Source organism: Phalangium opilio, unplaced genomic scaffold (genome assembly GCF_054372755.1).
Source record: "Phalangium opilio isolate 3A_F unplaced genomic scaffold, DU_Popi_V2 ptg000540l_1, whole genome shotgun sequence".
Taxonomy (NCBI): domain Eukaryota; kingdom Metazoa; phylum Arthropoda; class Arachnida; order Opiliones; family Phalangiidae; genus Phalangium; species Phalangium opilio.
This window is the reverse complement of record NW_028324244.1, coordinates 108,155-135,648: the sequence shown is the minus strand read 5'-3', so window position 1 is coordinate 135,648 and position 27,494 is coordinate 108,155. Positions and strand designations below refer to the sequence as shown.

Below are 27,494 nucleotides of genomic sequence, written 5' to 3'. Positions count from 1 at the left end.
CCAGGCAGGGATAGATTTAATTTTAGAAGTAGGAATGGAGAACAGAGTAATGTTGGCGCGCGTCATAGTCTCGGACCCCCTTCCACGGGACGGAGGGGTATGAAAGAAGAGGCGGGTCATAGCGACAGAGGTAAAAAGGAATAGCGTATTTTACGCCGTCCCCGTCAGCAACGTCATCAAAACGTAGTTTAAGCGAGCCAATAAGATAATTTAAACTTTTCGTTACGTGTTGGAGGGAGGGGCTCTATACTGGGTGGTCTATGAGTCGGACTGAAGTAAATACTAACCGTTCCCCATTCCTACTTCTAAAATTAAACCTATACCTGACGTTTCTTATTGGAAGACCTAAAACATTTTAGTATAAATACTACTCGGTTGTAACTAGAGTGTTTGCTAAAATCTATCAAACTCGCAGCCCACGCGACGAAAGTGCGCGAGATTATTTTTTCTTTAAAATTAGCGCTGGCACCGCGCGCTACTTCTTCCTTCCTTCAACCTGCGCTAACAAACTTGTCGCGGTTTGACATTTTCGTGGCTCGTTGAACTTTCTTCCGTGTTTTTTGCCTAAGAAAAAGCGTTTTTTATTTTTTTTTATATTAAGGTTTAAGATTATGACGCGAAAAATGAGGTTCTTTAATATTAAAGCCAAAGAAGATTTGAAGTAATCTCGTAATTAGATTTAATCCTTTAATATGATTAAACCCGGTTTTTCGCCGAAAAGCATATATTCAGCATTCTGAACTCCTAAGGTCGTTAAGCCTAAGCATTCCTATAATCCAACTGTAGAAATAGAATTAGACAATGGATTATGAAGGGGCTAGATTCAGCTATAAATTTACCCCAACCCCAAAAAATCTGGTGGTCTGTTTTGTACCATTCCTAAGACTAATGCTTTATTAGATTTGCGCTTCCCAGCTGTAAATACAACTAGACAGTAATAGAAGCCCCTTTAGACAATAAACAGCGGATTTTTCTTGCTGGGAAATCTGGAAAAACGAAGATTCGGCGGAAAGTCGTTAGTCAAGGTCGTAAAACATCCCAGAATCGTGTAATTTGTAATGTTTTTTATTTTTGTTTGGTATTCGGCCTTTAATTTTCTCACCCAAAAACTGTTTGTTGTATTCGCCTCGTTTACGGTGATGTGTTAGGAATATTTTCGGAAGCACGTTCTACAGATAAAAATATAAACACATCCGGTGGTAATGTACCGGTATACTCATGAGTGTGTATACCAACTTTCCCATACCGGAAGAACTCGCGATGGTATATCGGATATCCGCCGCTGGATTTTTTTCTAGACCCGATTACGATTCCAAGTAACTTAATAATATAGACAAATTAGTTTATTAAATACAAACGGAGAAACCAAGAAGTTCCGCCAGAGGTAGTAGTGCGAGTTAGTTGGTTAGCCTCGATCCCGCCGCGTGTAGTGAACCGCAGGGCTCCGTCTGGTGTTGCTTCTTGGCGAGAGGGAGGATACCCCAATGGCGGCCCCACCCCCTTGTGTTGGTTTCTCTGTTTGTAATAAACGAATTTGTCTATTCTTTTAAAACGTTTGAGAACTTTAGATTAATTTATTTCTGAGAAACGCCTATATATGGTAGTACGAATTTTAAAAATTCGAAAGCTTATTATACAAAGGCCTCGGAATACGGTTGAATTCAAAGATTAATTGATTATCGGCCTTACTTTCGCGATATAATTAATTAGCTAAGAGTGGAGGGAAAAGTTGGGCCAAAATATTGCGCCAGTGCACCAGGCGGGTTGTGTTTGAGATTCGAGGGTTCGATTTAATGAATAAAACTTTCTCTGTACCTTATTATCACACCTCTAAAAGGGGGGAACAATTTTGAATGTTTTCTGGGGCAGTATCAATGGATCCTATATAGAAATCGTGCCTACGTAATTTTCAAACTCTCATTCTCGAGTTTAATTATTTATTTTTCAAATAATTTTATCTATGCAGCTATTACGTTAGTAAAAGAGGAAAATATTAATAAAAGGAATAGCTCTAGTAATTTGGAAGTTTTGGCAAAGTGTTTAATTAACCATTGCGTCATAATGAGTTTACCAAAACTCGGCGGGGAATCTCACGACTTTCTCTTAATTTCATCTTCGTAAATTTCGAAATTCGAGAGATCGCCTACTTATTTTGTAATTTCAATGGTTAATTACCTCGGGAATGTTTTCTAGTTCAGTCTTTATGTCCGAGCCCTCGTTTTCCATCCACGATTCCGTTGGAAAATTATGGCTTGTAACAGTAAGGGAAAGGAACTTTTAAATCTTACAAAATTACGATTGACCTTTTTTCGCTTTTTCACTTATTCATTCACTATTTCAAAAGCGAAATGAAAGAAAAAAACCCTCTCTCCATCCCCATATTTGACCCATATATTTCTGAAAGTCTAGAAAATAAAATAAAACCATTAAATAAACTGCGAAAGATATAACCATTGAACTCGTTTGTTTGAATATCGGTTATTATCATTATTTTGGTGTTTTTTTTTTTTTTTTTAAAAACATTGTTCCTTCGCAACGATTTGAAAATGCTGACCAAATTACTCAAAATTTATATTTATAAGATAGGTATAGGTATTTGCATCCGCTAAAACAAATGATTGAACTTTACTTTTTACAAGAAGTGATATCAACTTAATTAGGGAGAAGGTATAAGATGTCTAAGTATTCGCGCGCCATAGTCCCAGTCTCCCTTTCAAAATACAAGGGGGGGACGTAAAAGGAGGCACCGGGCTATTTCGCCTCTCCTCAGTCGGAAAATATCACTAATTTTCGTCATTCGCGTCGCCGCGCTGACGTGCGTTTCCAAGAATCATTGAAATGATGCTGGTTGTAATTTAGAGGCGGCGGGGATTAACTCCGGACCTACGTAACGTTTGGACTGGAGATAAAGCTAGATTATAAATGTGGGGCGAATTTATATAACTTCTCCATAATAAACTAGATATCACTTCTTGCTTTTTATAATATAATTTTTTGACTTTATTAGTACGAGTTGACAAAATTGGGCGTTGTTTTTATATAGATATATATAAGGGTGGGTAACAATTAGCGCCGTCAAAAATTGCAACATAATTACTAAATAAACCTAAATTTTATCGATTTAAACCCTCAAGCTTGGATTTTTATATGAATTTTCCATCATAACCCGTATTAAAATTTCGCAAAGTTAATATGGCTAGTTCACTTCGTAATAAGCGGGCTTATTACCCACAACGACTACAAAACTAACTTAACTGGTTTTTTGTTTTTCAATTCTCGGATGTAGCCACTGCAGTTTCGTTCTTTAAGTTATTAAGTACGTTATTTTAGTTTAAATAAACCATGTATTAGCCTGTGAGAGATTCGGAATAGCGGTAATAACCCCGATTCAAATTCATTCGAGAAAATCGGACGTATCATGGTTATTTCAGGTTGGTTTAAAAAAATATATATTATATTATCATAAAACCTTAAAAGCTTTTCCCCATCTAATCCCTTATTTATATCTATGCCTTTTCGAATCCGGAATATTTTTTTGATACATTATACTAGCTTAGAAAAATAATATATCTATCGGTTTGCGAGATCTCTGGAAGCTTCGAATTTTTGGGAGGAAAGGGTATATTTAAATATATTATATCCGAAGGAGATAATAGAAGAAGGATGCCACTCTGTATCATCTTAATACATTAGTTATGTAACGTCATTCTTCCCAGGCTCGTGCACCTTTTTGTTTGCTTTCGCGCTCATCAAACTACAGATGGGCATCGCACCGTAAGGTGAATTCTATAACTGTTTGGTAATGTACTAAATCCTCAGCAATCAACCCACAAACCTTGATTGTCTTGACGTGGGACAAAAATCCACAAGTGCGTCTTGCCAAATACTTTAACGCAAAAGACTAATGATGAGGGAACTATTTACCTGGTGTATGTGATTCGGTTTAGTAACCTTGCTATAATAAATGTAAAATGATGTTGGAAATTAAGAATCGTGTTACACTTACCCCGCTTTGTGGTGGTACACTTCTCTCGAAGAGAAGTATTATATACTTCTGATTATATGTAGAGAGACGCGTATCTCGGATTCCCCGTTAACGTTTTTCGCTTAATCTTCGTCATCTCGTCGAAAGAAAAAGTGGGTATTTATTCAAATTTTATACGCGAAAAATCGGTTAAAAAGTTGCTATAAAACTACTAAATTATCAAAGTTTTGGAAGTTTAAAATTGCCGGTTTAGCTTATATCGGCTTATATGCTAGGAGCATTTTGGCAAAGGTCACCCAAAAATCAAGTAGACGTACGTTCTTCGAGTTGTTTAGACCAAAAATGCAAATTGTTGTTTTTTAACTTCGTCAAATTGGTATAAAGGCCTTGAAATTTTGATGAGGATTCTGATTTTAAAAGAAAATTTCTGGGACCGAAATGTTTCAATAAATCTAACGTAAATGTTTTTTATAGACACTTTAATAGACAAAAATTATTCGCGTTTTATTATTCCTAGTTTGAATAAAAACTCCAAATAGTAGCCCAGAGATAGATGTAATTTTAGAAGCAGGAATAGAGAACAGAGTAATTTGGGCGCGCGTCAAAGTCCCGGACCCCCTTCCCCGGGACGGGGGAGGGGTATGAAAGAAGAGGCGGGTCATAACGACAGAGGTAAAAAGGAATTACGTGTTTTTCGCTAAAACGTAGTTTAAGTGAGCCAATAAGATAATTTAAACCTTTCGTTACGTGTTGGTTGGAGGGAGGGGCTCTATAATGCATGGGTGGTCTATGAGTCGGACTGAAGTAAATACTAACCGTTCTCCATTCCTACTTCTAAAATTACATCTATCCCTGGTAACCTAACAAAATTGGAATTCAGTCGAAATAAAATATAACTCGAGTACCTACTTGGGTCTATGATTTGGAAAAAAAGCGTTTTCTTCTATAAATGACAAGATAATTGGATTTGGAGGCTCTGGTTACTCGCTACATGGCCTTTCCTCTCCCCATCCCTCCTCTCTCTCGCTCTATATACACTTGTTAATAAATCAACTTGGTTGTCAGAATATATATTTCGCTATCTGCTTCACTCAAAATATGATAGGATCCCCTCTAGATTTCTTTCAAACGTGTCTGTCACTCTCGATTGGCGAGAAAATTTTCGATTCCCTGGAATGTCAGCCCCGGGCCGGGCCATCCTAACCCCCACCCCACCCCCCTCTGGAATGTTTTGTTATTTGTACATTTCATATTTCTGATTTATCTAGCAGGGATATTTTAAAAAATACGTCTGAGATCTTGAGGCGCGTTGCGTTTCGTGATTGTTGCATTTTAAGGAGCATTTAGTTTTCTCCTTCCAAAAATGAGGAATATTATTAACCCTTCGCCGTGCCTTCCTTCCTATGGGCGTTTGGTCTGTCCTATTTCCGGAAGCATCTATAGGTCTATATGGCGTCAGGTATAGATCTAATTTTAGAAGTAAGAATGGAGAACGGTTAGTATTTACCTCAGTCCGACTCATAGATCACCCAGTATAGAGCCCCTCCCTCCAAGACGTAACGAAAAGTTTAAATTATGTTATTGGCTCACTTAAACTACGTTTTGATGACGTTGCAGACGGGGACGGCGACAAATACGTAATTTCTTTTTACCTCTGTCGCTATCATACCCCTCCGTCCCGGGGAAGGGGGTCCAGGACTTTGACGCGCGCCCTGATTACTCTGTTCTCCATTCCTACTTCTAAAATTAAATCTATCGCTGATGGCGTTGAGTCCAATCAGTTAAACGATTCAATCCGCTAGTTCTCCTTAACCCTATCTTATAAATATATCTTTACATAGCCCGGAGACGAAGGAGGAATAAACAACCGGCCCGTACCTTAATTTTATTAGTTTAATTATCTCGAATTTGGGAAATATCTCGATGCCAGGATTTTAATTAGGTTTTGAGAACAATTATCCCCGATTACTTACCAAATCTGATTAGAAATCACGAGGACTTTCAAATTAGATTGAATTATTGCGCATAAATATTCTATTCATCTTTTCTAGTTCCATATTCATGGGTATATACGTATTAATTCGTGAAATATAATAAATAAACAAACAAACACGGTTGGCTCCTTGACCGTATTTTATTTCAATTAATGGACTTTTTTTATATACAAAATTTCACGAGATAAATTTTGTTTTAATTTATTTCACAGTCGAATGAATACGATATTTAGTTACAAAACCTTTTTAAGTTTTGTTTACCCTTGGAATAAGTTCCCATCGAGGGGTCGGTCATTCATGAAATCCCGTAGGCTACCCGCGAAATCCAACTTAAAAAATCCGAAATCAATGCTGATTACGAAATCCCATAAAAATCCGAAATCAGTAACGAAATCATAAAATCAGTAAAAAAATCACAAAATCAACAAATAAATCACGGGAAAAATCTCAAAATCCGAGGAAATCACGGGAAAAATCTCAAAATCCGAGGAAATCACGGGAAAAATCTCAAAATCCGAGGAAATCACGGGAAAAATCTCAAAATCCGAGGAAATCACGGGAAAAATCTCAAAATCCGAGGAAATCACGGGAAAAATCTCAAAATCCGAGGAAATCACGGGAAAAATCTCAAAATCCGAGGAAATCACGGGAAAAATCTCAAAATCCGAGGAAATCACGCGAAAAACCTCAAAATCCAACGAAATCGAGGGAAATATCGCGAAATCCGTCGATATCACGGTAAATATAGGAAAATCAGCCGGAATCACGGGAAAAATGTCAAAATTCGATGAAATCCATTGGATTTTTATCCAATTCTGAAATTAAACAAAATCCGACGAAATCCGAAGAAATCAAATTGGATTTCGAAATCCCTTACACTTTTTCGAAAAAGGTCCGACCCCTCGGTTCCCATTATTAAGGTTATTACTTAAACAAAAACTTCTAACCATTCTAACGCTATACCGTTACGCGTATTACGCGCGCGAATGCAAATTCGAATGTAGATGCAAACTCCTGACTAAACTCAAACAAAAGCCGTAATAAATTTAAAACGAAATAGGGAAAAACCACGCGAACAATTGTAGAAACTTAAAGAGAAAAAAAAGAACACGGTAGTGGTGTTTAAATATTTTATTAATCTCTTGATAAATATAAATAGCGGGAAGTTGTGGATAATTTTCCCAAGGAGAGTAAAAGGAAAATAGTACACAATAATCTCGAATAGGAGAAGAAATTTAACTTTTCGAAAGTAGGCGGCAGGCGTCCAGTCGATACTGGACTGTGGTTTTTCGGACAATCACGTCTTCCGAATGACCCCGATAAAACTCTAAAGTATCTCTCTTAACCCTTTTAAATTCGAAGACGGTAGTATAACGTTAACACGCCACCACCACTCCATTTAGAAATTCGGTATTTTGGAGTTTGGGGTCGAATGTGTTTGAACAACATCAGTTGGTTAGATAGAGAGCGGATTAATACTCGGCCGGGTACATAAACCAAAACTCATTTATCGTTAGTTATTTTAACGGCAGCTGTTTAATTTTTAAACGTAAACGTCACGTGTCACTTGGTCTAGTTTTTTTCCCCGAAGGTCCTGCTCATGTAGAGTGTATAGATTGAGTTACCGAAATTCATCTACCGCGCGTTTTTGTAGAAATCGGTTTAAAAAAAAAGTGCCAGTCTGAACGGAGCCAAAAATTTAGACTTATTAATTTCGTATAGAGAACACCGTAAAGTTAACGCCTCCCCCTCATTAAGGGAAAAATTAAAAAGCCAGCTTTTAAATTTATCGAGGAGAATTGTAAGTGAGACGCTGGACTACAAACGTGTCGTGTTTTTTTACTATACCGCGATTTTCGCTGACGAATTGTGTGAATTTTTTGGCAAAACGTGAACTTGCATATTCATTTCGCGTTTAATTTTTAACGAGTTTTGGTTTAGTAACTAAAAAAAAAAAAATTCAAGGATTTTTTTCGGCTCTCGACTTCGCGACATCTCCAGTCGCGAGCTTGCGCTTTTACGCTATTACTAAATTGCTTCCTACTTTTAAACAAAATTAAAGAAAAAATTGTGGCGTGTTTGAAGGTGAAGAGGTTTTTACGGGGTTTTTTTTTGTTTGCTATGATTACGGAATAACTTCAAAGCAAAGTGAGAAAAGAAGATTCAAGTAAAATAAAAATAAAATAAAAAACAGCGCCGAGTTTTGAAGAGATTTCTATTTCATATCTCTGGAATTTTTCGCGAGAAAGTTTCGAAATAACTCTTGAGAGTTTTTCATCTTCCAAGGATGGAGGAAAATTACGGTAAAAGTCAAGTCGTAAGTTGGGATTTATTTTTTTCTTTCGGAGTGTTGAATTCTATAGTTTTTATTCAACCGGAGATTATGTCTCAGGAATTCTAAAACTTTTTCGGGGAGCTCGAAATTGAAATTTCCTATTGTATTTAATTCTCAGACTAAATTTTTAAAGTAATTTTGGAAATTTTACTCTCAAAATAGGCTTAGTGACAAATTAGGCTTAAGTTGAAGCCTGAATAAGCAAAGCAATTAGGCTTAACGATAGTTACTACGTATGAAAGAAGTGTTCCGACCAATCCCGAAAGCTTAATTCCCAAAACCTTAACAGCGGCACGAACTTAGCGCTGTCTAACTTTCCTGAAAGAAATAGAATATTGGAGAGAAGTAACAAAAATAGCGTAAACATTCGAGAGACACGCCAGAAAAGAGAGTTAAGGGAGAGGGAGTTATAGAGCTCTCTCGTTCATATTTTCAGAACTGAAATTAAGCGGCTGCGACTGTAGAATTTATCCAAACGTACCTTATAGTCTAGGATAGGGCGTTTTTGGGTTGCGTCCGCTCGCCGCGTTATAACGGATCACGGACAATTTTCTAGGGTTTCCATAGAAACCGATTTCTGTTAAAGGACGACTTTCTTCTCCACATTTGGAGCGCGTTTTGGACGGCGCTGCCTGCTGCACGGGACCCTCGTGCGCCAATTGTAAGTGTCCAGTACAACGCCGTCGCCGCCTGCACCGCGTTTGTCGCAGTACACGAGTCGCGTTTACCCCGTTCTTGCCTTCCTTCTTAAAACATGAATTATATAATAGATTCCGCGTACTATGTCGAGGACGGCGAAACTTCTTTAACTGCGCGATAAATTGCCTTTACCAGTATAGCCCTCGGGAGTTGTAATCCTTAAATACTTTCAAAGTGGAAGACCTTATCGAAGAGTACGCGCGGAATTTAGTCATGGTAAGATTAAATTAAAGACCACCGAAATAAATTTTATTTATTTTTATTTTTTTTCCATAAATATTTACATTTACGTAAAATGTTTTTGAGATCTTAGGAATTTTTCGTAAGCCCTAACGTTTTACGAAAGCTCATTTTGTTAACGCTTTATTGTTCTAGGCACGTGGTGTCTTAAATTTGGCGCGACTCGAACCACGTGCCACAATGTCTCGCTTGACGAAATGAACTTGCTTTCAATTGACGTGTTCGCGGTACAAAATCATGTTTTCCATCGTCCCCAAATCGATTTGTAACCTTTGAGAGTTAAGGATGTCTTTGGCGCTGTTTAGCAGACGATTGGGTGACTCTTGACCCGTGGGAATTGATAAAACCTTTTTAGCCATAATTGCCAATCTGGGCCAGGTACTTTCCTTCAGTTTCCAATAGGACAAAGGGTTGTAAGTAGGGTTTGCGTCTTCGTCCAGATAGGAGTCCACTTCCGTTTCTTGTCGAGGTTTCTTGATTGGTCTATAGTGTTTTATTTTTAAAATGCGATTTTAAGCCAATAATAAACATTTTCCCACGAGGCGTGTTAAATTACCTGTCGATATAAAATGAGAAAATCTTTTTATTGGCTAAACCCTGAGCTCCCGACGTATCCACTTGCTGGTTAGTCGTATCGTTAGACGAAGGTATAACCGAAACCACCGCTTGCCCGTTGGAATATTCCACGCTATCGTACGCCTCGCGCAGAATTTTAATGGCTTCCTTACGATTTGGCAAATCGTGCAAGCGAATTGCCACGCATTCGTCTGCCGTTTATGAAATAAAAAAACAAAATGAGGTCAAGGTTAGGTCCCATCGAGAATGACGCCCTTTTAATCCTCTTATATAAAAGTAGAGAGAGAGAGAGAGAGAGAGAGAGAGAGGAGGGGAGGGAGACAGAGAGACGAGATCGTATGAGGAGAACTCATTAGGTGCCTTGTCGTTTAAGCTAATTGGTTATCTCGAGGCACGCGGTATCTCCCCTGGCTGTTTCGTACCTGGAAAAGCTGTCAATTTGAATCGAGGGTCGAGGATGGTGGCCAGAATGAAAACGTCGTGCTCTCTGATGTTTTTACATCGTCCGTAGTCGATCCCTTGTATGACGTTGTTAGCCAAACTCGCGACACGTTTCACCTCTTCCCTTTCCTTCACTGTCCAAATCGCTGTTTAGAAAAGGTGGGGGGGGGAACGTTAATTAAAAGTCAAGTCATCGTAGGTGGCCATGTTGCTTATTGTTAAGGAGATACCTTGGACTATTCCGCACATTGCCGGTATGACTAGGGAGGCCAAAGTTCCTTCGCTTTGTAAGGTATCAACCGCTTCTGAAAGTGGCGAGAAAACGTGCGTGTAAATGGCTCTACAATCGTAGAAACTTTCTTGAGTAGGAAGATTGGGTGGATTCTCTCCGACAGAGCCGTTCTGAACCTGCTCGTTCCAGGCGTTTGATAAACAAGAGATGACGGCGTTGAAAACCTCTTCCTGAGAGCGAGAGAGATTTTATTCTCAAAAGGATATAGGAAAAAAGTGCTTGTTTAGGTTTTAGGACAGGATTTTTGCTTCGGAGATTACCTCGGCGTACCACTGTAGTAGATCGATTTTGGAATTCCAAGTCCTCTTAAGAGGCCCTCTGAATTTCCGGGGTATATTCTCGATCAATTCGTCTCGCCAGCGCGCGTGACGTCGAAAGTAACCCAAAATATTTACCAGTTCGCTCATAATTCTTTTAGATATTGGACTAGACTGATTGAAATTCCATAATCAGTTTATTGAGAATGTAAATATAATAGTTTACCAATCATTACGTCGATGGCTTTTTGCGCGACTTTATGCAAAGCGTCGATGACACTCGGAAGGTGTTCCGCTTGTAAATACTCAAATTCGGAACTGAGTGGGTCCTCTTGGGTATCCTGGGCGTCGGATTCGTCGGAAGCTACTTCCGTTTTGCAGATCCTAATTTCCGCTCCTCCGGGGAGATGCTTTTCTCGTTCTTGTTGCTCGGATTCCGTCGTTTCCCTTGACGCTCCTGAGGCGGCGGTGCCGGCGCTAAGGAATTCTTCCGCGGGGTTCTGTTGTCCGTCAGTACCTGCACTAGAAGAGACGCCACCCGTTGAACCCGCTGGCGTTTCTTCATCAACGCTTTTCGAGTCCTTACGATCCCCGGTCATGTTCGAGTACGAAGTCTGGAGAGTTTTCCAAGCGTTTCCGGTAGTAATGGTTCCAACCTGTTTAAGAAAGGCGTCGTACGTGGTTTGCTTTAGCCTGACAAATATAATCCCTTACTTTATTCAAGTCTATTCCGTATTGACCAAGAGTGGCCGCGCAAGTTGGTAATAAATTTTCCGTCTCTTCTCTCTCCGTTTCTATAGTAGCCAGTCCGAGGGTGTGATGCCTCAGTTCCCATTGGTCGTTAATATAGTACGTCCTGATGACGAAGACCCCCGTTTCTTTATCACGTGGACCCCAAACTTCCACGGTTAAATGCGTGTTTCCGTCTTCGACTTGACTTAGGGCGTTCTTTATCGATGGCATTACTTCGTTTGACACCGTTCCGATCAACATCCGGTTTAGAGTTCGCTGACTGATTTTAGCATAATTGGGGTCCAGGGTTTTGCAGAAATCTTGGAAAGAAGTTTCCTCTACTAAGCTTAAAGGGAGCATGTCGGTGCTGAGCCATTTCAAAAGGGCATCAGCTTGAGTTCGTTGTCGAGGGTTATTGAAAGATTGTAGCGTAGGATTGGTTACGGACGACGCTGAGGCGTTAAGAACGCTAAGAGTACTTGTTGACGCGATAGAAGATTGATGTTGACCGTAGTCTAACATCAAGGTTTCTGGCATCAGCGTGTGTTCGTTAGCGGTTAGGTATGGTCGACCAGGGTTTTGTACATCGATGAAAGGATGTCGCTGCTGTAAAAAAATGTTTAGTTAGCTACCAAAGTAATTCGGCTATTGACACGTTTACCCTCAAGTGTCTTAGAAAGTTCGAAGTGACCCCCAAGCTTCCTTTGACCACTGTCCCGCATTCGTTGCATTTGGCACTAACGGCTCTATCGGCTTGAGCCAATTCGCTGTAGTAATCCTCCAAGTACTTGGGCAAGGGTGCTCTATGGACGTTCGTATGCGGTCGATGCGAGTTGGGGTTGGTCACCCTGGAAATAATCCCGACTCGATTTCCCGTACCATTACTGTTGTTACTGCACGAGCTGTTGCTGCTATTAGCGTCATCCAAAAGCAGTAACGAAGGGTTGATATCGAATAAATGCGAATTCATAATTTTTTTCGTGAATTATGACGAATTCATTCTGAATTGAAGCGATAGAGTTTGAATTGTTATTAATTAAGCGTTGAATTGGGTCAACTCGACTAAGAATTACTTTGAATTAGAGAATTTAAATTCGACTCGTTCCAAAATGGCGTCTTTTCGCTCGAATCGTCGTCTTCTCCACTGTCTAGACTCGCGAATCGAAAATGGCTGAATGGCGAAGTCGCGCCGTTGAATGGCCGGGAGGGGAGGAAAGACTCACTGGAGTTGGAAAAGCTTATCTTTCACGTCCCCCTTCGAGTTTGGTTCCCTCCCAAAATTTTCCCTCTAGCGGCGAATCAGTCTGACGCGAGAGGTAATTCGATTCAACGCGTCTGTTTTATTCCAAGCGCTGGGGGGGGGTGACTCAACTCAACCGGTAAACCACCAGCATTCCAACCAAAGATAAGGAGACGAAAGGAGAGAGGCAGACGGAAATGCAAAGGGTATATAGTAGATAAGAATTGTAGATAAAATGAAAAATCGAAGAGAGAGTTTTGAGTCGTACTTCCATTTTAATTCAAGTCGCGGACGCGTTTTCTGCCCGCCTGCTTAAATTAAATTAATCATCTTTCCTTTGTTGTTTTTAATATTTTTCATTTTCATTTTTAATATTTAATATGGTTTTAGTGGGAAAACTGAATATAAATACTTAATAATGGTATAAGCGGAGGTTATGCCTTAACATTTTAAAAAATAAATGAAAAAAGATAAAGCACCGCGTATTAAATTATATTTATACAAAAGTGAATGTATATTATACTCTAAGGGAGAGCCGAGGTCATTTTATACGGCGTTAATATAAAGAAAAACCTCTCTTCTTTCCATATATATATTTATTTCCATTAGTACCCCTTGGGCTTAGCTCTTATAAAGGGAGAGAAAGAGGGTGCATGCCCTAAAAAAAGAAATGGTCATTTTTCTGACAGCCCGTAACTTTGCCCCCACGTGAATAAGGCTTCTTTCAATCTAAAAAAAGATTTTCTGGGGTTATTTTTCTGGAAGCACACTGGGAAGGGTTCCTCCGCTTATTTTTCTCCCACCAGTAAAGTCATGAAGCTTTGAAATGACGCTTTCCGCAATCTTTATTGATTATGGGACACCACGCGCGCGCCCTTAACCAAACCAACCACATTCTCGCCTTATCTTTATACCCTAATATATATATTTTTATTGATAATATTAATTCCAAGATGTTTTTTTTATACTCCTACGATGACCTGTACCTATTTATGTACCTTAAATCTTTAAAATTAACCTAGTTTAGATTACGAAAATTTAAGCATGTCCGTTTGGAGTTTTGAACCATGATCGCGCGTAGACTTAATAGTTTTCGAGATACACCTAAATACAGGGTTCATACAAACCTGGAAAACTTGGAAAAATCAGGGAAATAAATTGTTGACAAAACCCTCGGGAAAACTCAGGGAAATTTAGAATTTTTAGTAAAATTCAGGGAAATTAGGGAAATTTTCGTCAAACAGGGGCCGAGTAATTAAGCAAAATGTTCATAAACATCCCCTCCGTAGGATTAACATAACACTAAACTTTGGAGGCTCATAACTCTGGTTTTACTAGAGATACGGGGATGTCCTTTGAGTATGTTATAGTCCTATTTGCCCCCCCCCCTCTTCCTTTGTTAACATTTGCTCCATACGATACTCCATATACGGGAAAACCTGGAGAACTCAGGGAAGTATATGGGGAAAAAAACTGGAAATCTCAGGGAAATTTTTTTTTCCCCAAAAGTTGTATGAACCCTGTAAATAGATCTTGGCGGGAAACCCACAGTGTTTATATACTGAGAGTGTTAACTCCCTCTCCTCACTATAGGTTTATGTATTTCGTGTATTTATTTTACCGCCCTTCTCTCTCTCTCTCTCTCTCTCTCTCTCTCTCACTTAATCCTTGGAAAAGCAAACGTAACCTCTCTCTACTCCCATGTAGTCCTATAGAGATCGTAATAACACCGTTTACCTAAGCCTGTCAATCCCTAGTAGATCACCAAACGCTATGCCAGAGTTTACATCTTAAGGGCTTTAGACGCAATTTATGGGCGCTCTTGATCCTTGCTCACTCATAATTGTTACGGTAGCATTAAGCCCCTGCGAGTTCGGCTGACGAGTCGCGCTTTGAAGCGGGGCGGTTGGAACACTTCTACAGGCGTTGTTACTGTATGGCAGCTTCACCTACATCTTTGATCTTATCTTTCTTATTTTATTTATCGCGTTATTTAAGCCTAAAAACGTATTTATGTTTATTATACAGACAATTTTCTTTCTTTCTCTCTCCCAATTCGGCAAAATTTAAGGAACTAGTTTTCGAGTTTAAATTCCGTAATCCAGATGGGACAGAAATAAAAACTACTTTTGAAATAAACTATTGGCGCTAAAACGAAAAGGCTTAAGGGCAGGCAGATTTCTAACCCCCTCCCAACTCTCACTCTATTTCTTCAATCTTCTTTACCTTACTTACCCGATTGTGGTGGGGAAGAAACGGGTTATTTTTAGCTCAAATCTCCTCCGACAATGGAGAGAGAGAAAAGTTCCACCATGGATGACGCCTACTCTGTGTACCCTGGATTTATCAGCCTCAGGATGATTTTTTTAATTCGAATTTTATTAATTAATTAATTAATATTTAATCGGTAATATTGGTGATCCGCCCCAATAATATTAAGTATAATAACTTCATCCATCAAGTACTCCAGGGTACATTATCATTATCATCCCTCCATTGTTTCGGGAGCAATCTCAGGCGGCCAGGGACACCGCCGGGTTGGGTTGATTGTAAGAGGCTGGAATATCGGAGAAAAATCGCCTATCGCCTTCTGTCGAGAGAAATTTCTCTTAATATCCCCCCCTTTGTATTAAGTTAATTCGAGTTAGATTAAAAGGCTGGTTACGAATTCTTTAAGACGTTAAAGTATTTGCCTAATCATTAGTGACTGGTATATACGTTGTGATGTGTGAAACGGTCTTTGTGTTGTTGTATGGTGTTCATGGCAGGGGTTACTGGATTTCCCGGCGTTCAAAGACAGAACTCGACGTCGCATGAGTTTACCCGTTGGCCGCTTCCTGGATAATCGGCGCTCGAGTACAGCTTCAACTTGCTCCAGTTGTAAGAATCATTAAATATCATTTTATATACTCTTCTTCTCCTTCTATCTTTTGCTACTTTTTCTCTCTCTTCTCGCTTCTCTTTTTCCCCGTTTAGTTTCGCGTTTTAGTTTCGTGGAAAGCGTGAATTTGACTCTTCCTTTTATAAAAGTATTCCCGTAGTTTCGCCCTAAAAATCCTCCCTCGTACGGCGGTATCAAATACCCCATTACGCCTAGCGTATAGTGTTCTCTCTAAAGGTTATTAGGTCATGCACAGACGCAAGAGAGGCAGAAGTAGAACCACGTATCAAAATAAACGTAATTATAAACCTTTGTGTATTTGTTATTACGTGGAATACAGTTTTTAAGCCTCGGTCTCTGTTGTAATAACCGAATTATTCTTACTTCATAATGCTCGTGTCAACTGCGATTCTGCGAAAGGCGGGATCATATAATTGACGTAGTAATAATATTTACCAGGAAATATAGAAACGACACGGGGAATGTTTATGGTAGTTCATTGATCGTGGTATTTGTGAAGGCATTTTAGAGAATGGAGCGAGGTAACGTTACGAAACACGTGACAATCTGGCGTTTGTTGTTAAGGTTTTCTGAATTTGCTTTGTTTCAACTGAAGGACGAGTGTATAGGCCTAAAAACTCGTATCGATTTTTGTTGATTAAAAATAATCTTCCTTGTAGACAAGTTCATTAAACCGCGCGTTCCCATTGGTTTGTTAATACGCCCTACATCAACGTTCTCTAGGGAGAACCGTGGTCTTATTTCAGTGTGAAACGTTTATGGACCTATAGGCCTTAACCGGGTTATACATGTACCCTTTATTTACTACGATGAACGGCTTTAGGCTTTGGTATTTATTTAAGTTGAAATGAACAACCTGCATGGCCAACCTCTTTCGGGACTGAATGATTGTAGCGGAAAACATTGATTGGTATTGGTGTTAAATATGTAAATGTTATTTGGCAAGTGAAAGCTAGTTTTATCGACGTGAATAGGAAGTGGCGCTTTACGCTGTTGGAACGAGGGGAAATTAGGCTTAGCTCGTGGGATTAGGATTATATATGTTGTCAGCTATACCATATGGGATTGCGGGAGTTCCGAACTAGCGCGTAAATCACGAGGTGTTTTCACTTTTTAGATTCGTGATTCGCAATTAATTACGGAACGAGAAATATATATTACGGCTGTTAACATTTAAAGATAATTCTTATGAGAAGGCACGACAAATATTGTGCGTAAAAAACGTGACTTTTCATCAAAAAAACGCCTAATTTAGAAGATAGTATCATAAGTTCGTAAGATATGTTCCACCCATAAGTTTATCACTGATAACTTAGAAACTGGAGCTTGTCACAAAGTGATTGAGGTAGGTCATACATTCGAGGTAAAGCGAACGACGCCTGGTTTTGGCGCTGTCAAAGGCTTAGTAATGCGGACTAAATAGGACCTAGATGGAAGTCCTGCAAAACTATCTAACCGAGTGTAGGACTTCAATCCTCGCTTGTCGTTCTGCTAGAACTATAGCTCGAGCTGTAAGTCTCTCAGTAGCATTAGGAACTATAGTGTCAAACTTATGGTAGGAACATATTACTTATAAACTTATGATAGTACGTATTCTTTTCGAATAGCTTCTTATATAGTATTCCTTTCCATTTTAAAACTGACTAAATATTAAAACGGATGTTATATCTCTGTACAATTTTATAGCGAAACGCTGTCTTAAATATTTTAATTAAGACGGAAATAATGAGGAAGCGGGAATAACCTTGGTCTAGGCTCGCTCGCTAACTCCTTCAACAACTAAAAAAAAATCGATAAAAAAATCCCTTGTTTACTTTATTTTGATATAACGAAAAAAAGATGCGGTAATAGTTTATTACGTTAAAAAAATCGGGCAAATAAGTCTCTGAAACGAAAGTGAATTTCTCAATCCCCGTCAGCTCCAACTCCCCCTAACTCCCACTGTTGTCCCTTGTGTAATAATCCCTGGATTCCGGACCCATAGTCAAGTCTCTCTCTCTCTATCTCTCTACGTTCACATCCTCTTCAATTCGACCGGTGATTGAACCGGTATATTATTCTTCTCTATCGCTAGCATCCAACCGAAGCATTTCGGACTCTAGTTCATTTTGTGGACAATAAAAGGCAACGTTTCAACTGTGTTTTTGTATACTGTATACTAGCGCGATGTGGAAAGTGGGTTGTTGTCGCGTCCGTACAACTTACCACTGACCTCGACGGGTGGTTACCATCCTTACTGGGCATCCGTTTTAACCCAGTTGGCCGGGTATATTCCGGGAAAATTAATCCTTTTTTTTTGTCCGAGCTCCAAAAACAACTGTTGTTTAATTATTTTTATCGGGAAAAGCTGAGCCGCTGTGACTTTTATTAGAGAATCGTATTGCGTATTGGAATGTTCGGACGCTCCTTTTATTGGGGGATTTTTATCAAAGTTTTAAAATAATTTTTTAAAAAGTTTTTGAGAGAATTGGTTTTGATTTTTTGCGTCATTTTTCGCGGTTTCTCTCTCTTTCTCTCGCTCGCCATTCGCCAAATATGTCAATATCATCAGCATCGTATACGGACACGAGTAGTGACGATGAAGGAATCTCACCTCGGGAAAAGGTTCAAAAGAACTCGAAAGGTTTCAGCGATTTTTGCGTTAAAAATATCAATCAAGCCGCCTTTGGGAGAAGGGAAATTGAAATCGCCGAGCAGGGTAAGTCCACAGTCGTTTATTTATTTATTTATTCCACGTTCAATAGGGAGCTAACAGTTCTGACCCTGAAACGTCACACCCTTCTATCTCTTACTGGAGTTTCATCCCCCCCTAACGGTTGGAAACGGTATTCTACGCGCAAAAATGCCAACCAGAGAGGGGCTGCGTGACGTCAGACTATCTCATCCCCTTAGCCAGTTGTTAGCTCCCTATATTGAAAGTACGTTTCCAAACAACATATATTTCGGTAATATTTCAAATAAGAACTAAAATTCTTGGACAATCTATGTTTATACCAAAATCAAACGCGTATAAGCTCCATTTTGGAAGTTAGTAAACTCGAAAAGGTCGCTACTGAGTTCCAAGGGGCTCTAACCTATTTACGGGTTGGTTCTTTTTATTGTAAACTTCTCGTTGGGCAATATCGGATAAAAGCAAGTGTTTAGGGTGCAATTTCTCTTAATCTGATTGGCCCTTTTCTCTATCAGAAATGCCTGGGATCATAGCATTGAGGAAACGAGCGGAAGAAGACAAACCTTTGAAGGGAGCCAAAGTAGTTGCGTGTACACATATCAACGCCCAGACAGCAGTGCGTGACGTAGAACATTTCTATCCCTTTTATCTTCCTTGGAACAGTTCTTTTATCTTCCCTTAGTTCAATCTACTTTCTGTTCTTTATACTGTTTCGTTATTAATAGCGGTTCCCCTCTGTGTCGTTTTCTCCCCAAAAAAATCTCGCTTTTTACAAGTTATTTTCTTCTCTTTTTTCCGTGTTCCAATCTTCCACGGGGATAAAATCTTTTTATTGTTCAACGCTCCATCAATTTGGTAATGCCGGGTCATCTAGAGCGGTTTCTTTTCCAACAAAATTCCCTTAATGTAAAAGTTGGGTCCTATCGTAATGATTTAGCTTTAGCTGGATAACATTTGAATAGAACGTTTCGGTAATAGGTTAGTTTAAGCAAGAAGCGATATCTAGTTTATTTGGGAGACGGTAAAAGATGCCTAAGTATTCGCATGCCATAGTCCCAGTCCCCCTTTCAAAATACAAGGGGGGACGTAAAAGGAGGCACCGGGCTATTTCGCCTCTCCTCACTCGGAAAATATGACTGTAATTTTCGTCATTCGCGTCGCCGCGCTGACTTGAGTTTTCAAGAACCAATGAGATGCTGGTTGTAATTTAGAGGCGGCGGGGATTAACTCCGGAGCTACGTTTGAACTGGAGATAAAGCTAGATTATATATGTGGCGAATTTATAACTTCTCCCTAATAAACTAGATATCACTTCTTGGTTTAAGTTTATTTCCGACTTTTGTCGATGAAATGAGGGTTTTGAAAGATGCTGGGGGCATCGTTGGATGAGGTTTCACTTCCGGAATTTTATTAAATCTTTAATATTTTCTATTTGAGGCAGGTTTTAATCGAAACATTATCGTCTTTGGGTGCCAGTATCAGATGGGCAGCTTGCAACATCTACTCAACTCAAGTTAGTTTAATTTTAAAATAAAACTAACTTTAATTTTATGTTAATTAAAGTTATTTTAACACTCGTAACTAACTCTTCCTACTTTTTTTTTAACAATTAAGAATGAAGTTGCAGCAGCTATTGCAGAATCTGGTACATTAAATTCAATGATAATTATATAGCTGGCAGTCTACTCGCGTTTCTAAAACAAACGAATTAACTTTAAATACTTAATTTAATTCCAAAGGAATACCAGTTTTTTCTTGGAAGGGTGAAACCGAAGAAGATTTCTGGTGGTGTATTGACAGATGTGTCCATGCTGATAACTGGCAGCCTAACATGGTAAAATTTTAATCTTAATTAAGTTAAATGTTCAAAATGGTTGCTAGAAGAAAAATAAACAATTACCCTTCAGATATTGGATGATGGCGGTGACGCGACTCATTTAATGTTAAAGAAATATCCCGCCCTCTTTAAAATGATCAAGGGTATTGTCGAAGAGAGCGTGACGGGTGTACACAGACTATATCAGCTCTCTAAAGCCGGTAAATTAACGGTACCCGCCATGAACGTAAATGACTCCGTTACCAAGACCAAATTTGACAATCTATATAGTTGTAGAGAATCTATTCTTGACGCGTAAGTCATTCATTTCAATTAGCGTAGCTTATTCCTGATCAGCGCCATCTACCCATAGCGGTGACTTTGAGAACTACTGTAAGCGGCAAGCCAATCAGATGTCGCTAAAATCTGGTGACGTCATTTTTGGTAAGACCCGAGAGTGCCAGTCAGTGACGTCACCAGATTTTAGCGACATCTGATTGGCTTGCCGCTTACAGTAGTTCTCAAAGTCGCCGCTATGGGTAGGTGGCGCTGATAAGGAATAAGGCTAATTAGCTTAACTTTAATCTTAATTAATTATCTGACGATCTCTTCAATTACCAATCGAATTCCCGCAGTTTAAAACGATCGACTGACGTCATGTTCGGCGGAAAACAAGTTTTAGTTTGTGGTTACGGGGAGGTGAATAATCAAAAGTTATTTCCGTTAAATGTTTGACAAAAACTACGTGTATTAATTCTTGACAGTTCTCTCTTTAATTAGGTCGGAAAAGGATGCTGTTCCGCTCTTAAAGGAATGGGTTCAGTCGTATACGTTACTGAAATTGATCCAATATGCGCCTTGCAAGCGTGGTAAGTACCATACCACCCTTAAAAGTTACCACAGAATTTCGCGTCATTTTTTACGTACGAATTGCGAATCGCGAAAGTTTATACAATTTCTTTTTGTTCCCAGTATGGATGGATTCAGGGTTGTGAAAATGAACGAAGTTATTCGAAATATAGATATATTGATCACTGCTACCGGTTAGTTAGTTAGTTAGATAGTTAGTTATGATAGTTTCACCAAAATTATAAACGTTTCCGTTTTAAAAAGGGAACAAAAACGTCCTGACGCGAGAACACATGGACAAAATGAAAAATGGATGCATAATTTGTAATATGGGGCATTCAAACACCGAAATTGACGTGGTTAGTATAGTGATGATAACAAACAGGGCCGGAAATAAGCACATGACACTGGACACTGTCCAATAACATTTTAAAATGTCCCTTAATATTTTTGAAAACTAAGGGGGGGGGGGTCACTGGCCAGTTTGACCAATTTACATTTTCCCATAGTTTTGATAGCTTGACCATGAACACTCGACACTATTTTTTGCACACTCTAGTGGACAATGTCCTATAAATTTTTCTAGTCAAAGAAGGGGTCACTGGACACATGTCCTATGAGAAATTTTTCTTATTTCCGGCCCTGGTAACAAAGGCTGTTAGAAGGGCCTTTTTTCTCAGCTTCCTCCCGATCATTGTTACATTGATCGTATTACGGGGTTTAATATAGCAAAGTCTACGAACTCCCGATTTGACATGGGAAAAAGTTCGTTCGCAAGTTGACCACATCATTTGGCCCGATGGGAAACGAATAATTCTTTTAGCCGAGGGTCGTTTAGTGAACCTTAGCTGTTCTTCCATTCCATCTTTCGTCGTTTCCATCACAGCCGCTACCCAAGCTCTCGCCTTGATTGAACTTTACAACGCTCCCGGTGGAAGATACAAGAGCGACGTTTACTTACTGCCCAAGAAAATGGGTGCGTAAATTGATACCAAAAGGCGAGTAATTAACCAAAATTAACAATTAACTATTGTGGGATGGGATAGACGAGTACGTAGCGAGTCTTCATCTACCAACGTTCGACGCTCATTTAACGGAGCTTTCCGACGAACAGGCCAAATATATGGGACTCAATAAGGCTGGACCTTTTAAGCCAAATTATTACAGGTAAGACTGATCTCTAAAACACCACTTTCATCATCAAAGAAATTAAGTAAGTTAACTTAATTATCTTAATTGTTATTACGTAATTCAGATATTAGAAATGATTGCCGATGAACCTAGGCTTCCAAGCTAAAACGTTAAGTGATGATTAAAGATAAAGATAAAGATAAGTAAATAAAACAACAACGTTTGTTTGTTTGTTGATTTGTTTTGTTTGGAAAAAAAAGAGGGGGGGGGGAAAGGATATGAGGAAATTTTAAGCAAGAAAATAATAAATGAATTAATTAATTCGGATAGCACGTCGCGCACGTCATTATATTGACACGGATATTATTATTAAATAAATTACAGTGAAAATAATTAATTTTGCATGAATTGATCTGCCTAAAAAAAAGTGTCTCGAGTTACGTAACGTAAACGGTAAAATCTCAAAAAAAAGAAATAGTGAAAAATCATGTTAAATTAAATTCAGTCAGATCATTAAAATATATACCAGTATTTCGGATCAATTTATATTATTATAAATAAAACTTAATAAATAAATAAATAATTAATTAAATAGTAATTAAATAATAATAATATAAATATTTAGATACAATAATTTTGGTTAATAATTTTTGACCGAAATTAGATTAAGATTTTTTTTCCGCCTAAACATTTCAGATCGTAGACGCCTTTGTTTTAATTTGCGAATCCTACCTAAATAAATAAATAATAATTATAGTTTTTAATTAGTTATAGTCAAGGTTTGCTTTGACTTCGGTGATTAGGAACTTCTTCCTTAAAAGTGAAATCCTGAAAATAATTAACGAACCCAAACCAAATAAACAAATACCAGAATATGCGTAGTACTATTCAAAGAACAATTTAATTTTTTTCAAAGTACCGGTACTTATTAATTAAAAACGAAATTTTTTTTAAAAAAATCTAAAGGTAGGTAATTAGCCTTATTCCTGATCAGCGCCACCTACCCATAGCGGCGACTTTGAGAACTACTGTAATTGGAAAGCCAATCAGATGTCGCTAAAATCTGGTGACGTCACTGAGGGGCACTCTTGGGTCTTACCAAAAATGATGTCACCAGATTTTAGCGACATCTGGTTGGCTTGCATATTACAGTAGTTCTCAAAGTCGCCACTATGGGTAGGTGGCGCTGATCAGGAATAAGGCTAATTGACGAAAGAATTTTAAGATTTGAGGAAGGAAAAAAAATTATTTTATTTAAAAAGAAAAACTAAAATTTGCGTTTAAAAAATGCATTTTTATCCGAAAAACCAGAGAGAAGTTTTTCCCCAAACATATTAGTACCACCCTTTTAAAAACCCTTTACTTTCTCTCGCATTTAGATTTTTTTATTTTACTTATTTTTTCAAATTAAATTAATCTTAATCATTGTGCCATTCCAGGATAAGAATAAACGTTTATATACCTTCAAATTAGGCTAGCCTTTTTAAAACAATTAAAATTATTATCATAGCGTTTAATTCACGATAAAAAAATAAATGGCCTCTTCCCTCATTTTACTTAGACCTCCATAGTCCGTCCAGAAACGGAATGAATAAAAAAACATTGTGTTTTTGATTTACACCACGAAATAACCAAACGAAAACCAACCAACGTAACCTTTAAATTTTATTGAAAAAAACAAAAAAAAAAACAAAAACAAAACGAGAATGAAGCCCACGGGTTTATTATTATAGGCCTACCAGAAAATATATATATTGAAAACTTGTAAAGTGAACCGTTTTAAAGACAACAAAAATTGCGTAGAAAATAAAAAAAAAATACAGAGTCAAAATTTTCTTCTGATAGGATAAAACAATGTACAGGATTATAAAAGATAAATTGTAAGTAGTTTAAAAATTATGGAAAAAAAAAGATATAATTAAAAGAAGGTATTAATGTTGCGCCATTTTGTAATTTTTGTATTTACACTTGTTGAAGTTTTAGGCCTAAATCGCTTTAAATAATGCGCTTTGTTCCTATTGGACGATTTAGTTTGAGTTTGCAATAGTCACGTGATTTCCATGACGCCATCTTTCTTTTGTCTCTTCCAAGGCACGCCGCTTAAAAAGGTACGCGAACATGTCGGGTCAGTTCGGGTCGTTTGGTGAAATTACGGTTAAAGTAAGTCGGGTTATTCTAATCAGCCAAAATAAATAGAACGGACCAATAAACGATGGAAAATATTAGCGTAAGAAAGGGGAAAATCCACCGAGATGTTTTGTCAAATGGATTATTATTTCCGCCGAGTTTAAAGAAAGGTTTATTTGTGAAGCCAAGGCTTAGTGGTTTTTGGCATGATGGTGGTGAGCGCGAGTTCGCGGTGGTTTCATCTTTATGACTCTTCGCCGAAGTTTGAGAACTTTGCGACTTTGTAATTGGACTCCAGGCTTTAACCGCGGGTGGACTATTCTTCTGTAAAGTAAGTGAATTATCTTTTTTTAATTTAGTTAAAATGGTAAGGTCATTGATAAGAATGGCCGTGCACTACCTCGATTGGCGAAATCTTGTAACGTTGCGGGTCAACGGCCCAAGTTTGAAAGCTATAAGCGATGCCGTATTCAATTAGTGAACCAAAAATTAGAATAAGACAAGCGAAAAGCCAAACGTCGAGTCCGGTTATGTAGTGAACGGGTGGTAAAAGGGTTCTCGATTGAGCAATTTGAGTTACTATAGTTAATAGCGCGGTAACTCCTATGGTAACCCTGGCCGGCGCCGCGCTGACGTCAATCCAAAATGATAACCAAGAGAGCGATACCACGATGGTACTGGGGAAATATAGGTTGACCACGCTCCCGGTTAATCTTCGGTACAAACTGAAGTTCCCCCAAAGTTCCGTGTAATTGCCTGTTTAAATAATTCCACGGGTGATTCTTTATTATTATTGGGGATCATAGAGTACCAACACTTCCTACCAGTATGCCACGGCATGAACTCTTTGACTGGTCTGGGATTACGAAATATAAAATGCAATGGTTCCACTTTATCAATCATTTTGAAAGCCGAATGATTGACCATGGTTTTAGGCGATCCTTCCTCTCCAACCCAATGTAGAGTTACTTTATTGTCCGGATTATGCACTGTTTGTTTTTTTTTCACTTCAAAATTATTCAATACTCGCGAAAGACAGTTTAAAATAGAGAGTGCAGCTTGGTTTTATTGTGCCAACGTTTTTCTGGATAACCGCTAGCTTACTTAGTCCAATTTTGAAAGTGCAATGTTGAGAATCCAAGGGAAAGAGATGAAAATCCATGGGACAGTTGACTTTGAACAAGTACCTGCGGTTCATAGTTGTTAGTAATTTCACGTTGACTAGCTAGCTAAGTAGCTTGTAAATTTGTTATACCAACCTTTCAACCCGATATATGGTTTCATCCGTCATGAATTTGTAGCTGCGATTAGGTACCATAGCTTTGAAGGTTTTTATGTCCTTGCTGTTGGGAAAGATAACGTCTGGTTTCCACATACATTCCGCGATTTTGGGAGGCAATAGAATCGGAGCATCCGGGTCTTTCACACCGATAATTGAGAAATTTATCATTGGATTTTTCCATTGGTCTACTATGTAGGCGTGTAGACGGTACTCCTAAAATTATTTTCACCGGAATAAATAAATGAAAATATCCTTGACATTTTATCCTAAGTGAAAACGGTCGTGGGAACATGGCGTGCGCTTTTTACACTCAGAGTCCTTCGAAAATCTATTGAACCATTACCATGTTGTCTTCCATAATCTGATCGATGTCCATAATAGAAACGTACAGATAATCGTCTATTTTCACTCCTGGGAAATATAATAATAAAAAAAGAAGTCTTCGCCCATAACGCGTTAAATCTCATTTATGGAACCAGGGATAGATTTAATTTTATAAGTAGGAATGGAGAACAGAGTAATATCTGGGCGCGCGTCAAAGTCCCGGATCCCCTTCCCCGAGACGGAGGGGCATGAAAGAAGGGGCGGGTCATAGAGACAGAGGTAAAAAGGAATTGCGTTACTATTTTTCGCCGTCCCCGTCAGCAACGTCATCAAAACGTACTTTAAGTGAGCCAATAAGATAATTTAAACTTTTCGTTACGTGTTGGAGGGAGAGTACGCTCTATAGAGCTATCTCAGTTGTGACGTCATCGCCTAAATAAAACGTCCCGGGCTTAGGTTTGGCAGTGGGCGGCCATGTTTGGTACCGCTTTGGTTCTATGGGCAAATAGCATGGGTGACGTCACACTAAGAGTTCTGGGACAGCTCATTACTGGGTTGTGTATGAGTCCTAGTTCTAAAATTAAATCTATCCCTGATGGAACCCTTTAGTAAGTAATACGACCTTTTTGGGTCGGGTCACTTTGAATTTCGCAGTTACGTAACTCTTCCGGAGTATGGTAAATATCCGGACCCAGTCTAAATTATAAAGAATAAATTAATCGCGAATTATAAAGAAAGAATTTATTCATCTCCAAAAGCATAAATTATTTAAGACACATTTTTGATGGAGCTGATGATAGTGACTTATAACAACAAATTTATAGAAAACTTTAAACCGAGTTAACAATTATACGTAGCGTGCATGTATTTGAGTGGTGCAGTAACGAAGAAGCTGGGAGAATTACATCTATTTTTTACGAATAATCGTTATTAAGGTATTATTAAAGTAAGGCGATATAAATGGAATATCTATGTCCTCTCTTTGTATTGATTATACGGTTTAACTAAACCCATTAATAACACAACAACCCAAATAAACGAAAATAGGTAACCACTGTTAGCTGGATTCGAAGGTTTTTTTATGTCGCTTCTATTGGGTACTTGGAAAATCCACGCTCCCAGTGTTTTGTTTCGTACACTTCCGAATTTTGAACGAAACTACGGAAGACATTTTCACCGTGTACACCAAACACAAAGTATTTTAAGGTCAGCCCACTTTCCTAAGTAGCGGTGACAATTGATTTGTTATGTAAACTCTCGTCTGTTAAACAAACCTCGATTTAAATTACGCTCACGTCAGGATATCGTGTTGATCTACAACTGAAGAAAGTGTTTTCCTCCCCTTTTGATCAGAATTGACTTTACTAAGAAACTCAAGAATCTTTTCGGAACCAACTCTTAAAACACTTATTGATTTGTGAAGTAAAATAGGAAAGTCTTAATATTTTAGCCCCGTAGTTTACTTCGGAAAATAAGATACGTTTTGAAGCCCCCCCCCCCGTCCCGTTTCTTTTTCGAATTCGATAAATAGCTAGGCTTTTAGCTAATTGAAAATTCGTCAAAATTTGATTGAAAGGACTAAAGCAAATTACAACACTATT

The 27,494-nt window shown here is 38.5% G+C and overlaps 3 protein-coding genes across 8 annotated transcripts in view; 1 reads left to right on the top strand and 2 right to left on the bottom strand.

Moving 5' to 3' along the window:
- Positions 1–24,100, top strand: part of AhcyL1 (Adenosylhomocysteinase like 1) — a 59,026-nt gene extending 34,926 nt beyond the window's left edge. For 3 of the 4 annotated variants that reach the window (XM_089862461.1, XM_089862460.1, XM_089862459.1), the window contains 13 exons: positions 18,245–18,391; positions 18,880–18,980; positions 19,806–19,877; positions 19,979–20,009; positions 20,104–20,198; positions 20,272–20,495; positions 20,816–20,879; positions 20,961–21,049; positions 21,153–21,223; positions 21,294–21,388; positions 21,759–22,005; positions 22,076–22,196; positions 22,285–24,100. In XM_089862461.1, coding sequence (XP_089718587.1) covers positions 18,245–18,391; positions 18,880–18,980; positions 19,806–19,877; positions 19,979–20,009; positions 20,104–20,198; positions 20,272–20,495; positions 20,816–20,879; positions 20,961–21,049; positions 21,153–21,223; positions 21,294–21,388; positions 21,759–22,005; positions 22,076–22,196; positions 22,285–22,291 — 1,364 coding nt within the window. In that variant the 3' untranslated portion in view covers positions 22,292–24,100. Of the gene's footprint in view, positions 1–15,559; positions 15,672–18,244; positions 18,392–18,879; positions 18,981–19,805; positions 19,878–19,978; positions 20,010–20,103; positions 20,199–20,271; positions 20,496–20,815; positions 20,880–20,960; positions 21,050–21,152; positions 21,224–21,293; positions 21,389–21,758; positions 22,006–22,075; positions 22,197–22,284 lie in introns of all 4 variants that reach the window. The other variant, XM_089862462.1, reaches the window with a different exon arrangement.
- LOC149588508 (uncharacterized) lies at positions 9,257–12,928 on the bottom strand. Of its 2 annotated transcripts, none has more exons than XM_089862458.1 (9): positions 12,625–12,928; positions 12,213–12,552; positions 11,534–12,154; positions 11,056–11,475; positions 10,823–10,993; positions 10,501–10,732; positions 10,252–10,416; positions 9,810–10,020; positions 9,257–9,736 (listed from the first exon to the last, which is right to left on the bottom strand). In XM_089862458.1, exons 2-9 carry the CDS (start codon positions 12,519–12,521, stop codon positions 9,463–9,465), a joined length of 2,403 nt encoding a protein of 800 aa, XP_089718584.1. In that variant the 5' UTR covers positions 12,522–12,552; positions 12,625–12,928; the 3' UTR covers positions 9,257–9,462. The 2 variants fall into 2 exon arrangements, with proteins under 2 accessions (XP_089718584.1, XP_089718583.1); XM_089862457.1 differs by having other exon boundaries at positions 11,534–12,157; positions 12,625–12,927.
- LOC149588506 (glycine receptor subunit alpha-2-like) lies at positions 23,813–26,676 on the bottom strand. 2 transcript variants are annotated; one of them, XM_089862478.1, is made up of 6 exons: positions 26,516–26,676; positions 25,547–25,980; positions 25,392–25,474; positions 25,112–25,276; positions 24,688–25,043; positions 23,813–24,611 (listed from the first exon to the last, which is right to left on the bottom strand). In XM_089862478.1, exons 2-6 carry the CDS (start codon positions 25,735–25,737, stop codon positions 24,336–24,338), a joined length of 1,071 nt encoding a protein of 356 aa, XP_089718604.1. In that variant the 5' UTR covers positions 25,738–25,980; positions 26,516–26,676; the 3' UTR covers positions 23,813–24,335. The 2 variants fall into 2 exon arrangements, with proteins under 2 accessions (XP_089718604.1, XP_089718603.1); XM_089862477.1 differs by lacking the exon at positions 26,516–26,676 and having other exon boundaries at positions 25,547–26,028.
- Between the last annotated feature and the right edge of the window lie 818 nt (positions 26,677–27,494).

Coding starts and splice junctions, on each gene's coding strand:
- LOC149588508 (XM_089862457.1), bottom strand. CDS start 12,521: ATGAATTCGCATTTATTCGATATCAACCCTTCGTTACTGCTTTTGGAT. Junction 12,158..12,212: donor ACTTTCTAAGACACTTGAGG/GTAAACGTGTCA, acceptor ATTTTTTTACAG/CAGCGACATCCTTTCATCGA. Junction 9,737..9,809: donor TTCTCATTTTATATCGACAG/GTAATTTAACAC, acceptor AAAACACTATAG/ACCAATCAAGAAACCTCGAC.
- LOC149588506 (XM_089862478.1), bottom strand. CDS start 25,737: ATGATAAATTTCTCAATTATCGGTGTGAAAGACCCGGATGCTCCGATT. Junction 25,475..25,546: donor ACCATATATCGGGTTGAAAG/GTTGGTATAACA, acceptor TATGAACCGCAG/GTACTTGTTCAAAGTCAACT. Junction 25,044..25,111: donor GTTCATGCCGTGGCATACTG/GTAGGAAGTGTT, acceptor TTATTTAAACAG/GCAATTACACGGAACTTTGG.